Source organism: Corylus avellana, chromosome ca3 (genome assembly GCF_901000735.1).
Source record: "Corylus avellana chromosome ca3, CavTom2PMs-1.0".
NCBI classification, from domain to species: Eukaryota; Viridiplantae; Streptophyta; class Magnoliopsida; order Fagales; family Betulaceae; genus Corylus; species Corylus avellana.
In genome coordinates, this window is record NC_081543.1 from 32862814 (window position 1) to 32877981 (window position 15168).

General features: G+C 33.8%; 1 protein-coding gene across 1 annotated transcript; it reads left to right on the plus strand.

Moving 5' to 3' along the window:
- The first annotated feature begins 1046 nt into the window (after window positions 1–1046).
- Window positions 1047–15009, plus strand: LOC132176689 (anaphase-promoting complex subunit 6). The gene is made up of 16 exons (XM_059588962.1): window positions 1047–1469; window positions 1548–1682; window positions 2208–2281; window positions 2482–2521; window positions 2840–2885; window positions 3154–3233; window positions 3394–3575; window positions 3663–3788; window positions 4044–4118; window positions 5657–5782; window positions 7718–7787; window positions 9563–9645; window positions 10462–10575; window positions 11978–12077; window positions 14324–14359; window positions 14722–15009. The coding sequence occupies exons 1-16, from the start codon at window positions 1224–1226 to the stop codon at window positions 14842–14844; spliced, it is 1656 nt and encodes a 551-aa protein (XP_059444945.1). The 5' UTR covers window positions 1047–1223; the 3' UTR covers window positions 14845–15009.
- The last annotated feature ends 159 nt before the right edge of the window (window positions 15010–15168 follow it).

The window sequence follows — 15168 nt, forward strand, 5'->3', positions numbered from 1 at the left end:
TGGTACATGACTACATGTGAGCCGGGTAAGTGCCCCAAGAGGGTTCTTTTTTCTTGGCTTCTGCGAAAGGAAACTGGAAGAAAACATTTAAGACCCTCAAAAACTTTCTCATTTTCTCAGGGGAAGCTCTGCATGTTTGTTAACGTGTTTTGTGAGTATTTTTTGTTTTTGGTTAGAAAAATGTTCACAAAAAATGGAAATTGTATTGTTTTTGTGTTTTGATGAGAATTTTGGGTCTTGAGTTATTTGTTAATGTTTTTGTTTTTAGAGGAGAAAATGAAAAAGATAAAATAATAAAATAACAAACATAACTGAATCATGAGAAGCATTTGCCGCAACTCTTTTGGATTTTCCTTGAATTGCTATTAGAAGATTATAAAAACAAATGGAATAAAGAATTCTCTTAGAAGATTACAAAAACAAAATATTATGATAAAACAAGCCTTGGTTAAAAAAAAAAAAAAAAAAAAAAAACTAAGGGTTGATTTTTACTGTGTCACGTTATCTTAATTCTATCACTATTATATAGTAATATATTAAATAGTATTACTCTTGTTGAATTTCTTTTTATCATACAATTTGATGACATGGCAATAAAAAATAATTATTGAATGGTTGGCAAAATAAGTATCTGGCATATACCTGTTTATTCTATGCATGCTTTTTTATAATAAGATTTTAGATTAGATGCATGAATTATCTAAAATCTTATCTTAAAAAAACATGCATAGGATAAACGGGTACCTACGAGGTACTTATTTTGCCAGCCTTTAAATATATATAAGAGCTGATACAATGACTAATTTTCATTGCGATTTTATCAAGTTGTATGACAATTGTATATAAAGTCTATTAGAGTGCGTTTGACATTGCGATTTCCCAGACTAAAAGTGTAAGTTTAAACCCGCAAAAAGATGTATCATTTGGAAATGTGTTTTTTTTTTAAAATTGCAACTTGAAAATGTAGAAAAATTTTCGTTTTCAATTCATGGGCAAGTGCAGAAAATTGAAATGAGAGAAGAAAAAAAAAAAAGCCTTGAAGACTTTGAAACAAACCCAAATGCCCATTCACAAATCTGAACCTCCCGCTCATTTCACTCTCCCCCACTTTCTAGTTTCTACAAAACCCCTAAATCAATCTTCTGTCCCCCTTCTCTCTGCACAGCACAATCCTCCACTACTTACCGAAATCTCTCACTCACTCACTCACTCGCACTCGAAACATGATAGAGGAGGAGATTGAGAAGCTCCGCGGGGTGGTGAGGGACTGCGTGAGCAAGCATCTCTACTCGTCGGCCATCTTCTTCGCCGACAAAGTCGCCGCCTTCACCAACGATCCGGCCGACATCTACATGCAGGCCCAGGCCCTCTTCCTCGGCCGCCACTTCCGCCGCGCCTTCCACCTCCTCAACGCCTCCCAGATCGTCCTCCGCGACCTCCGCTTCCGCTACCTCGCCGCCAAATGCCTCGTACGATCCTGTTTGCTTTTAACTATCGCGTGTGCTGTTTGGTTCCCGTTTTGGCTTATATGTGTTTGTGGTGGTTAGGAGGAGCTCAAGGATTGGGACCAATGCCTAGTGATGCTCGGAGAAGCGAAAGTGGATGAACACGGTAACGTGTACGACACAAAGGACTGCAATGCCATGTACCTCGATAAGGAAGGGGAAGATCGTGAAATCAATGTAAACGCTTTATTTTTTTTATTTTTGGCGGTGTTATGTCTTATCTTTGGCTGCACTGTAGGTTGTTCACTAAGTAGATTTATGTCATTGTGAAATTTCTGTACTTTAGACACTAATGTGCTTGTTCAAGAAGCAACTACACTGTGAAATGCAGCTCTTTGTTTTCTTTGATCTTCAAAACTGTTTTGAAATGCTTATGGTTAGTTTGGGACTAATGGAGAATATGTAGGGTGCGATTTGAGCCGACTTGGAGACAAAAAAAAGGGCATTATGTAGAAATCTCAGAGTATTTTGGATTAAAGGCTTTTTTGTTGTTGGTATTATTGAGTTGAAACTAGTGCATAATTTTGGTCAGATATTGTTGATTGAAAAAGTTAAAAAGAAAACAAAAGAATTATGTGAGATAAGTGTAGATGGATATCTGATATTGTCTAACGGCTCTTCTCCCACTCCCCTCTAAACTTAGCAGTATTATTTTTCTGTTGATTTTTGAGCGTATAAGGTGGTTTTCCATTCTTCTGACAGATATCTTCAGCAATATGCTTTCTAAGAGGTAAGGCATACGAAGCATCGGACAACCGTGCCCAGGCTCGACAGTGGTTAGTTTCTCCTGATATTTTGCTCAACCATGAGATAGTTGTAAGCTTTTTTTCTTATAAAAATAAAATGACAATTTATTGGTTTTTGCTTCTAGTAGCTTTAGAATTGTTATTTAAGTACCCTTACAGGATGAACGATTATGCATGATTTTGGTTGAAAAGAAAGCTCCTTTAATTTACTCCATTTGTGATCTTTTAAGGTACATAGCTGCTGTCAAAGCTGATCCTTTATGTTATGAGGTACATATTAATCTTCTTACTCTTTCCTTTTCTAATTGATCTATGAGATTATTTATCAAGTGAAAATAGCTTCTCCGTTGACTGAGGGTATGGCTGCAGATGGTGTAGACTTCCTTTAAATGTTTGGAAGTTCCAAATTAGCAACTCGATAACCTGTTTTTATCTAATTAGAGATTTTAACGGCTCCATATCTTTTTGTCATTTGTTTTTTTTGAAGATATTAATTTTTAAAGACTTCTTCTAGTCGCTTTACGTTAGCTGTTTAAATAAATTTGATGGTATTTTTTTGTAAATTTCTCATGGTTGTACCTATCTCAGGCTTTTGAGCGTCTTGTTGAAAATCACATGCTGACGTGTGTGGAAGGTAAGAGGTCTTTAAACAATATTTTTCTTTGTGTTAAATATGCCAGGCTGTTGAAGATAAACCAGATTTTCCATTTTCTACTTCATCTTTATCTAATTAGTTTTTGATATAACTGGTGAAATTTATTATAGTGTCACTTGTTATGGCTTGACATGTGATTCATCCACCACAGTATCCATTTAGTTGCATCTGCATTCTTTCAAACAGCTATCTAATTTGGTTGAGATGATCCATTTCTTTAACTTTTCTAGTTGCTGTTGAATTTCAGAAACAAGTTTACTCTCATCATTGCATTTCGGCCCAGAAGATGGATGGCTCCTGTCATTCTATTCATGTTTAATAAAGAAGGTAAACAGAGATGCAAGTGTAGTACTTACTTGCCGTAATGTAAAACATGTCAATGATCTCTAACTAGTGCACTTTTTGATTTCTTATAATTACATTGATTGAGGATTTTCTTTTGCTGTTTACTTGTGTGTAATCATCAGTTCTATTTTGTGTTACCCAGTATGACAAAGAAAGTGTTGTAGAAGCCAAATTCAGAGAACTTGAAAATGAAAGTTGTATTAGTGACTCTTCTGATTCATCCATCAAACGTACACTAAAAACCAACACAGATCTTTTGGCATGCAAAGCTGAATACTACCATCAATGTGGGGAGTATCAAAAATGTTTTGAACTAACTTCTGCGTAAGTTGGCAACTGGTTTGGATATACAACTACAATGTATTCCTAAGATCTCTTTATTTGACCTGAGCTTTAGCATTTGTGTTACAGACTGCTTGAAAAAGACCCGTTTCATCTGAAAAGTACCTTGGTGCATTTAGCAGCTGCTATGGAGCTTGGGCAATCAAATGAGCTCTATGTTATGGCATGCAATTTAGTTAAGGACTATCCTCAAAAGTAAGAGCGGATTTCATTATTATATTATTTTAGTTGTCTTGGTATGTTTAGATATTATTCTTTTGGTTTGAAATTCCATATGCTTTTGTTATAATGAAGAGCTGAAGAATAGATTTTGCTATATATCCTCCCCCCACCCCACCACCACCACAAAAAAAGTCTAAAATCTTGTGGAAAATGGGTTTCAGGTTTTCCTTGCAATTGGATTTTTTAATGCCTTAAGTTGATTACTTATCAGAACTTTTCACTTTTTAGGGCTTTGTCATGGTTTGCTGTTGGTTGCTACTACTATTGTATCAAGAAGTATGATCAATCACGCCGTTATTTCAGGTAAACGCCAAATGTTATTAATAGAGGCACAATTAAAATTGTCCTACTTTTGAGCTGCCTTATATCAGCTAAATTTCCAAAGTATAACCATTCTTAGTTTGTATGCTTAGTTGTGTGGTATTCTTAGTTTATTTCATTATAGTTTGTATATCTTTATGCTCTCCACTTGAGCAAATAGGCTGTGACTATTCTTCAGTTCCGACATTAGTGGTCTTTTAAGAATATTCACGTTTGTTATTTTTCTCCAAATGTATATGGATTTATTTTCTTTGTAATGTGCTTGACTGCTTGGGCATGTCCAATGCATTTGGTGGATATATTTTATAGTTCAGATTCTTTAGATTGCCCCAAGTTGGCGTTTGGTCCTGCCTGAACATGATCTGTTGCCTGGCCTTGTATTAGAGTTATGGCCTTACAGGCAGTCATCTATGCAAATGTGTGAGACATTTGAAATTATTTTTTTACAAGTAAACACAATTTATTAAAAAGCACAAAAGGTGTAACCCTAGTACATAAGAAATATATAGGAGAAACACCTAACTAGTAGAAGAAAAAAATCATGAAAAACATAAGAGATAGAAATATTTAAGTCAACGATAGCTGTCTAGTGATAAAGAGTCTTGAAGAAAAAATCCTTAAGACCGGCTGTTTGCGGTCTTCGAAGCTATGTCTCAGGTTTACCTGATAGGGATAGGTACACTTAGTGGCCCTACCTTGGAGGGGTTCTCGGGCATAAAAAAAAAAAAAAAAAAAAAAAGACACCACATAAGGCAAGACGAAACCATATTCCCATATACTATAGTTTCGACTTCTACAAAAAAAGATCTACCACTCAACGAGGCATAACCCACGGCAACCCTACATGGCTGAAGATGATATTCTACAGGGCATTAGACATCTCACAATGTAGTAAAAGGTGGTCTACTGACTCCCACTCTTACACGAATAGCATCAATCAACCATGATGACATGCTACTTTTTTCTAAGATTATATATGGTTAAATCTTCCCTAAGGCAGTCAACCAAGCAAAGAAAACCACTCTAAGAAGAGCCTTATTTTGCCAAATACTTATCCAAAGGAAATGAGTGTTATCGTGGGGAACAAGGACATTGTAGTATGATTTAAAATCAAACAGCCCTCATTTGAAATTAATAAGTGTTTTGGGGATTCCTAGGCATCTTTGTTTTTTTCTTCCCTTTCAATAATTGCAATATTAGATCTTGATTATTTGGTGTTTCTATTGTATACTTCTTGTGTATTTGGGTTGTGCCCTTTCACGTTTTCCTAATAAGTTGTTTAATACTTATAAAAAGAAAGAAAGAAGGGTCAAGTGCTTTGTTTCCTGATCTACTTGTTGCAAATAGAATGTGTAACATTTGTATTGCTCGTTTGGTTTCCGATAATACAATTCTAAGCAAATAATGTATTTCTAAGTCATTATTTAAACCTGTCTTATCTGGCATGTCTGTTAATTTTATAAGTTTATGTGATTGTGTAATCAAAACTCATTTCTTATTGGCTTTGTTCTACTCCACAGCAAGGCTGCGACTCTAGATGGCACATTTCCACCTGCTTGGATAGGCTATGGAAATGCACATGCTGCTAAAGAGGAGGGTGATCAAGCAATGTCGGCATATCGCACTGCTGCTCGTTTATTTCCAGGGTATTTTATTGTTCGATTGCTCTTATTCTAAGTGAAACATAATTGAAGTCTTTTTCTTCCACTTGGCTATATAATGAAGAAATATATTTGTATTAGAAATTCTAGTTGACCTTGCTTAATTTTGTGTTTAGTATGCTTATAAACATTTTTTTTTTTTTTTTTTTTTAGGGAAAAAATGCAAAATCAATCCCTGTAGTTTAGCTGGTTTATAATTAGTTCCCTCTGGTATCAAAATGAACTCAGAGGTCCTTGAGGTATGCCAAAAAAATAATTTACTACCTACAATCAAATTCCGTCCATTAACTTAACAAATTCCGTTAGTTTGACACTAACTTAAGTATGCCATATGCCATAATTTTTTTGGCTCAGGCATGTCACACTATTGGAATCTGTTAATTCAGTGAACGAAATTTGACTGTAGAGAGTGAATTGTTTTTTTTGGCTTACCTTAAAAACTTTTGAGTTCATTTTGGTACTACAGGGAGCTAATTGTAAATCAGCTAAACCACATGGATTGATTTTGCATTTTTCCCCTTTTTTTTAAAACTCAATTAGTTATTTTGTTTAGTTAATTTGACTATAATTATTAAAAACTTACCGTGCATGTGCATAGGTAGCCTTAACATGCCACTTGCAGAATTTGTCATCCAGTCATTTTTGGGTTGAATGTTATGATATTAAAAGAAGTTTGATGTGTCTTTTATCTGCAAGCTCAGCAACCAAAAGAGTGAATGATTAATTTTACTTTCTTAATGTAAAATTCATTGGCCCACAACTTCTTTATTGATAACTATGATGTGTCTTGAGTTAAATTAAGGTATTAGCCTGATAAATTGTAGTTTACCACAGCAGAACAAACTAGGTTTTGATTTTTGAAGTAGCAATTATGAAATTATGGTAAGTTGTTTCCATTAATTATACTAAGTTATGAACCCCTCTCCCCCCCCTGTTTCTCCTCTCTCTCTCTCCCTCTCTCTTATATTTGAATGGAAAATGATGAGGAATATCATTAAGAAAAATTGTCAATATCTAACTATCTAATGGATGCAGCCAAAAGCTGGCTGTTGATTTTTTTTTTTTTTTGAACAAATTTAAATATCTCAGTAAAGCAATGGATCTGAAAGTATTTGTCAACCAAAAGCTTGACATAAACTGACAGAAAAGAGAATTGCACTCCAAAGTATCCCAGTAAATGGCCCTTCTTTACTCCTTTACAAGAAGTATTTGAAAACAGATGTTATTTGCAGTCTCCCTAACCATAAGACTCATAGAATTGTATTACACTGGAATTCAGATTCCTAATTCTAAGTGCCTAGAGAATATCACAAAATTGATAATCATTTAGTGCATAAATACTGACTGAATATCTAGGACTCTTGCTTATATAAACATTTTGTTTTGACCTACTTGATCATTTTGATAAACTACTTTTGGACTGCCTCGTCTGGCTGCACACTCTTAGCAGAATATATTAGGCCGGTATCATTAGTGATTGAATCAGGAATTTAGGTTCTGAGAGTCCAAAAGCATTAAAATGAACCATTCGGAAATTTCAATCAGAAAATCTCTGATGGAATTTCTTTAATTTTTTTGCCATTAGTCTGTAATTCTTTAATTATATGAACTTTTCCATATATAAATGTAAACTGTAGCTTCATATTATCCTCTATTAGAAAGACGGCTTACATTTTCATCTTTAGATTTCCAAAATGCTTTCCAATGGAATTAGACTTTAAATCTCCTATAATTTTTGTTCCTATGGACCTCTGTAGCTCAAGAATCCTGGCATTTTGATCTCTGGTTAAAGTTGTTTTCTGTCTTAGACAAAACTGTGTAACAGAATGTCATGGTTGCAGATAAGCGTCTAAAAATGAACTTAAGTAGTAGTCTGCATCTTTTATTTGTAGGTTAACTCTTGATATTCACTTCTTCCAGGTGCCATTTAGCATCTTTGTACATTGGGATGGAGTATCTGCGAACCCACAGCTACAAGCTTGCTGCGCAGGTTACTTACCTTTATGTAAATATTGGCAAATTGACATTTGTGATTTTGATTCTAGCAAGAAATGTGAAGTCTTCCCATGTTGTAGCACACGAAGACTATTATATGAACTTGTCTCGCGGATATCACTGTTAAGTTCAATCCAGCTAATTATACTTCTTTTCCAAAATGATTTTGGTAAACTTCTTTACAAAGTACTAATATAGAGTCGAACGTGTCACACAGTATTGAGTTGCATCCTCATTTCCATATCCATAGTAAGATCTGTAGAGTTATATAAAATCTATCCTAATAAAAGTGTGATGTTAACTATATCGTGGTTAGATTTCAAGCTAAAACTGATTCATATGTTTGTGATTTTTTGTTTCTTGATTTTGATAGAAAAGCAGTCATGGCTAATAAAGGTTATTGGGTGTTGATACAAAACTTGGTGTGAACTATGACTTGAGATTTTTCTCTTTTTTTTTTTATCACACTTCAAGTTTTCTATTATACATGTTCCAATTCTTGTATTAAAAACTTCATATTCTAGAAAAAGAAAGATATCAAAACCCATTTGGAAAGAAGACAAATATTTCACACCATTGACTTGGTCTTTAGTATGCAAAAGGTTAATAAGGCCATTGCCAAAGAAGCTAGATAGTTATTTATAATATATTATTTATTTCTTTTCAAACATATAACTCAACTCAACTAAGCGTTAATAGTTAATACTAACTAGGTTTGATTGGTTCTGTTGATCCTTTCACATAGCCCGGTCCTATCAAGGGCCATGTCCTTAGTTACCGATCTAGAAATCAAGTCTTTCTTAAAATTTCTACCCAAATCATTTTTTGGCCTGCATTTTGGCCATTTTGCTCCACCATCACTTTTTTGGACTGCTGCATTTATAGGCCTGTGTTGCACATGCTGAAACCATCATAAACGATTCTCATTCATTTTATCTTCAATTAGTGACATCCCCATCTTATATTTTGTTTCCTAGTTTGCCAGAAATCCATCTTAACATCCCTATCTCTGAAAAAATCATTATATGGTAGTGTCTCTTTATCTAATATAGAAAATTTATAAATATTGAAAAACTCCCTTTGACTGGTTTGCAACCTGAGATAAAACTCCTAGCTGATTTGAATGAAAACATAGACAATTTTAGAAAACTGAAATTTGCAAGAAAAGTGCAAACGTTTTAAAAGAATTTTTTCTTGATTGAAGAATTCTAGATTTCTAATATCCAACAAGGATATGAGTCAACAGATCCCATAAACAGCTAATTTCTATAATAGAATTTAGACAATCTTGATCATTGGGATTTCCAATTGCCAAAATACCCCAATATCATATTCCTAACAACTGGAATATCCTGAATAAACCTTGTCTGAGTACATTTCTGATTAACATCCACAGCGCCATTCTCCCTTGTATTGGAGAACACTTTCAGTCTCATAATCCTGAAGGATAACGTTCTTTCGGATCTATTGCATGCGTAGGATTAGAAGTGTGCGAAGTTGATGTGTTTTCCCCTTTGCTTGGAAGTGACAAGATTTATATCCTTCTTGATTAAATCAATCTGGAATACTGAATCCTATAATCTGATTATATAGCAAAGACATCTGTGGATTGTTCAGGAACATAAATTAGCCATATTAGTTCCTTGGAACTAGTATTTTGATCGTCTCACTTTATTGCTTTTCTTGTTTTTTTAAGCAGCTTTGGTGGCTTCTCTATCACATCTCTTCACGTTTATTCTTTTTTTTATTGATAGACCTATTTCTCTTCAGTTTCTTGCCCAGGCCAAGGCGATATGCCCCTCAGATCCTCTTGTATATAACGAACTTGGTGTTGTCGCTTATAATATGAAAGAGTAAGGATGTTTTCCCCTCATGAATATGTCCTCTATTTCATTGCATAATATTCTTGCGAAGTGTATATTTTCATTAAAGTTTATATTCCTCATGTTTAATAGACTAGATGGTAAGTTTGAAAATTTTGGAAGTTGGACTGGTAACTAAACTTAGTCACCTGATTGAAACAATTTGTATTTATGAAATTTCAACTCTTCATTAAATTTAGACAAAGATTGCATGAATAAAATGTTAACTTCAGGGTTCTGTTAATTATTTTTTGAGTTTGTCAAAATTTGTAACCTTTAGAAGACATGATGTATAATCTTGCCATTTAAGTTTTAGCTTCGGTGACAGTTGTTTACCTGAGAAGTGGATTGTAGAATCTCGTCAAATTCTGCTGAAATTAGTAAATACTGTTTTTAAATGGTTATTTCACATTTATAAGTAAGGTTCTTTAACTTTGTTAGCGTTTGAACTAACTAGATCTTCTGTTTTACATACATAAGCTGCACTTTTGATGCCAGACAACTTAAAATCTTAAATTAAGAAGAAAATTCTGAACCTAATTATGGTCTTGATCTTGATTTGTAAATTCACCACCAGATATGCAGTGAGTATCAATTATGAGACATGTAAGTTTAATGTTTTTTAGTGGATTTCACTGCTTTATAGTTTGATTGTATACTTCTTTAGCCCTCTAGTGGCCCAAAACAAATTTTTATGAAGGATCAATGTTGTGAGAATGGATCATATATGCCCCTCTTGACCTGTACATCTTGTAATTCATACATTTTTGGCTGATTTTGACCACCATAGTTTTGTATTTTAATCAGGTATAATAAAGCTGTGTGGTGGTTCGAGAAGACTTTGGCTCACATTCCATCCCCTTTAAGTGAATTATGGGAGCCGACAGTGGTTAATCTTGCCCATGCATACCGAAAATTAAAGTATGTCATTGAAATGAATTTTTAGGGCTTTTTTACTTCCTGGAGTTTTCTTTTGTAGAGGAGCCATTTCCTATTGGATTGAAATGTAGAATTCCTTTTGCTTTTTGAGCAATGAGTGGCTTTGTAATTGTATCTAGAACTGTGAGTTAACTACTCCCTCAGTCCCAATATTCATGTTTATTCCCTCTTTGGGACATCCCAAAATATATGTTCATTTTCTATAAATGGAAGTTCGTGCTTCTTCATTTTCTTGTATTGTACTCACCTTTTTCTGAAAAAACTAGACAAGATTCTTATTGACGGTTGTGTCACTCTAGTATAAAGTAAAGGATATTGTAGGAATATCGTTATATTTTTACCTTTTCATTAGTAATCATGTCATTTCATATCAAAAACATTTATTTTGTGACCAAAGGAGTATTTTTTTTTTCTTCGCATTGTACATATTGCTGATGTAACTTTTTTTGATAGGTAAAAAGAAAAAATAAAAAAATAAAATAAAAAATAGGATAGCGTTTTGAATAATGTCAGCAAAATATTACCTTGAACTTATGGAAGAAAATATGCTTCAAATATTCATGATCTCTAGTTAAATTATATATTAATATTGGAAAAGGATTATCTCTTTTTAAATTTCCATGTAAAAAAATTTAATATTTTGTGCTGTCTAGTGTTTATGCTAGCTCATATTGTTCATTTTGAATGGGGCACATGAGATGAAGGTGCTCGATGTGTTGTTGGTTTTGCACATAAGAAAGTGATCATTGTGGTGGGGGGTGCTAATGTGGCTTTTGTAAGTTGTTATTTTACCTGGTGAGTTAGAGGGGTGTCTGTTGTGAGAGTTGCTGATGCAGTGGTTGCAAAGCCGGCAATGCCAATTTGAGGCAGGGTCTTAGATGGTGTTAGTGCTGTTATGGTGTTTCGTTACCAAGGTGGCAGTTGGGTCAGGTGATTAGCAGTAGTGTCAGTGCACAGCAGCTGGATTGTCTTGGGCAAGATTGTCTTTTTAATCTTTTTTTTTTTTTTTCTTCCCTGGTTGGTAGGTCGATATGGGAGTCTAGGTTTAGGCCGGAAAATGTCTGACTGCTAAAGTGTCAAGCAATCCGACTGGTCTGTAAAATGGTTTTGTGGTGTAAATAACTTGGAGATCACTAGAAGATTTTTACTTGCAGAGGATTTTTAACTAGTTGGGGTGTTTTCCTTGGAAATCATGGTAGTTTCTCTTGTGGCAATAGCTTTTGTGTTTTTGTTGCATTGATTTATGTAGGTGAATTTCACATCCTCTATGCTGCATCCTTGTCCTCCTACTGATCTTAGTTCACATCCTCTGTGTTGTGATTTATAGAAATAGTGACCAATAAGATTTTGCAAGTACTAAGCATAGATACCTACCATGTGGCAGGATGTACCATGAAGCAATTTCACATTATGAGAAAGCACTCACATTAACAACAAGAAGTGCAAGCACTTATTCAGGTCTTGCATACACTTACCACTTGCAGGTATCAAACATTTTCCTATGCTCTCTCTCTCTCTCTCTCTCTCTCTCTCTATATATATATATATATATATATATATATATATATATATATATATATTTGTTTCTTCATTATCATCATAACTCTAGTGAGACCAAATACCCAACTTCTTGCCTTTTTAGAATTTCTTTGAATGCTTACCTCTAGGCTCTAGAAATAAGTGCTTAGTAGATCGATCAGTTGTTATGGAGCCTGCGATTGTGCACAATTTAGGGGAGCAACTGCTTCTTCTTAAACTGCTATGATTATTGTGATGGTGAGCATGCCCACTTACTTGTGCACATGTTATATGTTTTTGAGGTCCTACATTGAGTTGAAATGATTTTGAGCATGCAGGGAAAACAACTTTGAATGACTTTTTTGAGCTTCGAGTACTCGTGTCGGATTACGTTATATGGTTGATCATAATATTCAAAATATGGTACTTGATAGGAAAGCAAAATCAATATCAATTAGAAGAACCAACACTTAAAGGGCGTAACCAACTTAAGGTTCTCACCCTGTCCCCGACGTTGTTCTCCGACAATACACCCTAGGCGAAAGGGGCCACCATTCTTTCTTTCTTCAATCGTTCCAATCAAGACAAGTCATATCAATTAATAATTCAAAGACATCCTAGATGGGCCTTTACCGAAGGAAAAATGTTGATCCCTTTACTTACTCTCTTGGTGCAAACTTGTTTCATATTTTGAACTGGGATTTCCATTTTTTTAGTCTTGCGTGGCTGTGTTAAATAATTGTTAAGTGATTAAAATTTACCATTTCTCATCAACTTAGCCTCTTGAAAGAAAAAAAATGTTAATTTATTATGGTATCAAAGCATATTTCTTGAGTTTAAATCTTGACTTCACACTATAAAGTTAAAATTTTTGTGTTGGGCCCCACTTATTGAGGGAGAGTCTAGGCCCAACACGTAAATGATAGTATTATAATAATGGATAAGTGATTAAATTCACTATTTTTTAAAATTTTTGAGATAAATAGTAATTTATTAGGTTGCTTGTGTTACCCATAAGGTGAAACCCATATTCCTATATTCCAAGCCTTGCTTATGTGGTAAAATTATCCTCGGCCTAGATATGAGCATGTTGAGCTTTTCAATGCATTTTTCTGAAGAATACAAATGAAAAAAATGTGATTCAATTATTTCAAAAACTATCTCTTCTTTGATATAAGTAATATCAACTACTTGGAGATTTAGAAATTCTTAGTTGTGGCTTTTTGTTTTTGTTTTTGTTTTTTTTTTTTTTTTTGGGGGGGGGGTAGTTTTTGAATGTCATCATTGATGAATTCAAATTTGTTGACAATCAATTCTTCTTGTTGTACATGTGAGAAGTATATAAAACAGTTGTGATGGAAATGGTTTTCTTTGTGTATTGAATACTCTAAACCTTACATTTTAGTTTTCCAAGATAGAATTTCTATCGACATAGACTAGCTCTTGCCAAGGAGCTAATTTGTTATAAAGTCAGTTAAACTGTGATTTTGAGAGTGAGATCTTTCAAAAGAAAATAAAGCTGATCGATTGTATCCTGTAATGCATCCTGTTGAACAAGCTGATTTTCAAAAGAAAGGTTTGCAGACAGAATGTTGAGAAGTGTTACACATCTTAAATTTTCTTCCTAAAAGTTAATTCTCAAATGATGTGTCACTATCTCATGAGATTTATTATTTTGGAAAATGTGTCACCAACTCATACAATGGTGACACATCATTTAGAAACCAACTTTTGGAACAAAAATTTGGAATGTTTAGCATTTCTCCAGAATGTTACCTATTTCTTGTAAACTTGCGTATGCTGTAATGGTTTTTACAACTTAATAATTATGCAGTACCTACATAAACTTAAATTTTTTAAATAATTTTTCTTGTAAAAGACGAATAAATTCTCTGGTACTCTTTTAGCCTTATCTTTATCTACTGTTGTTGATATTTTTTTTTTCTTCCTCAAGATGTCATTTATGTATTTTTCCTTTTGCTAGCTATTGTCTTTTGTGTTCGAAATGGGCTATGAAAATCTTGACAATAATTTACATTCCAGGCATTCATGGGAGAGGTTTATAACTTTGCATTTAATATGAAATGATTAAATTGACATTTTCTTGCGTGGAAATAGTTCAAGTATATGTTTGCCTTCTCAACCCTGAAAATTATAATGACAATTCTCATGTTGATGTTTCTGTTTCTCTCCCTTTTTGACATATGTGCAGGACAACTTTACTGCAGCAATCGCATACTATCACAAGGTGCGTAATGAATGATTTAGTTTAGTCCACTTGGGCATCCCTTGAAAAATTTTAGCATTGTTTTGATTTACGTTGTGTTTAAAGAATTGGATGTTTGTCATTGATAGAGAAATTAGAAGTTATTTGATATAATTAGTTGATGGTCCAGTTATTTATGATGGCTACAAGGATGATCATGGTTATCTACCTTAAACTTTTCTGTAAAAATGTTTTAGAATGTTCACTAAAATGGTGAGTTACTTGATATCACAATAACCTTTTCATGAAAGGAAGATTGAATAAGAAATTCTTCTTATTAACTTTTTGTTTGGTTTGCTTCACTGGTTTGAATTTGTTCTCACTGTTCTTGCTACCAAATCCAGGCTTTGTGGCTGAAACCCGATGATCAGTTCTGCACTGAAATGTTAAGTTTAGCTCTTGTAGACGAATGCCGCCGTGGTGTAGACCCCAAAATTGAATTTCAACAAAGTGAGGTTTTTCTTTGATGCCCAATATTATTCTTTCTACTTTTGGTGGAATGAATGTGTAATTAATGCCATAATGCACAATTTTATTTTATTTTTTATTTTTTTAAATGTGATATATTTGTATCAAAGATATGACGATTTCCTTGTATACTTCGGGTGTATTTAGGGGAGCCTTATGCTTTTAATAAGACTGGTTATTACTTATATAGATATATATATATATATATATATATATATATGAGAAAAATATAAAAAAGCCCTCCAAACTACCAAACAGTTACATTTTGGCCTATTCGTTAGTCATTACTGTTAAATAGTATGGAAAATTCAAAACTACGTTGT

Excerpts from the sequence above, each read along its gene's own strand:
- LOC132176689 (XM_059588962.1), top strand. The coding sequence starts at position 1,224 with ATGATAGAGGAGGAGATTGAGAAGCTCCGCGGGGTGGTGAGGGACTGC. Across the intron at positions 4,119-5,656 it reads CAATCACGCCGTTATTTCAG|CAAGGCTGCGACTCTAGATG; the intron begins GTAAACGCCAAA and ends TCTACTCCACAG. Across the intron at positions 9,646-10,461 it reads GTCGCTTATAATATGAAAGA|GTATAATAAAGCTGTGTGGT; the intron begins GTAAGGATGTTT and ends TATTTTAATCAG.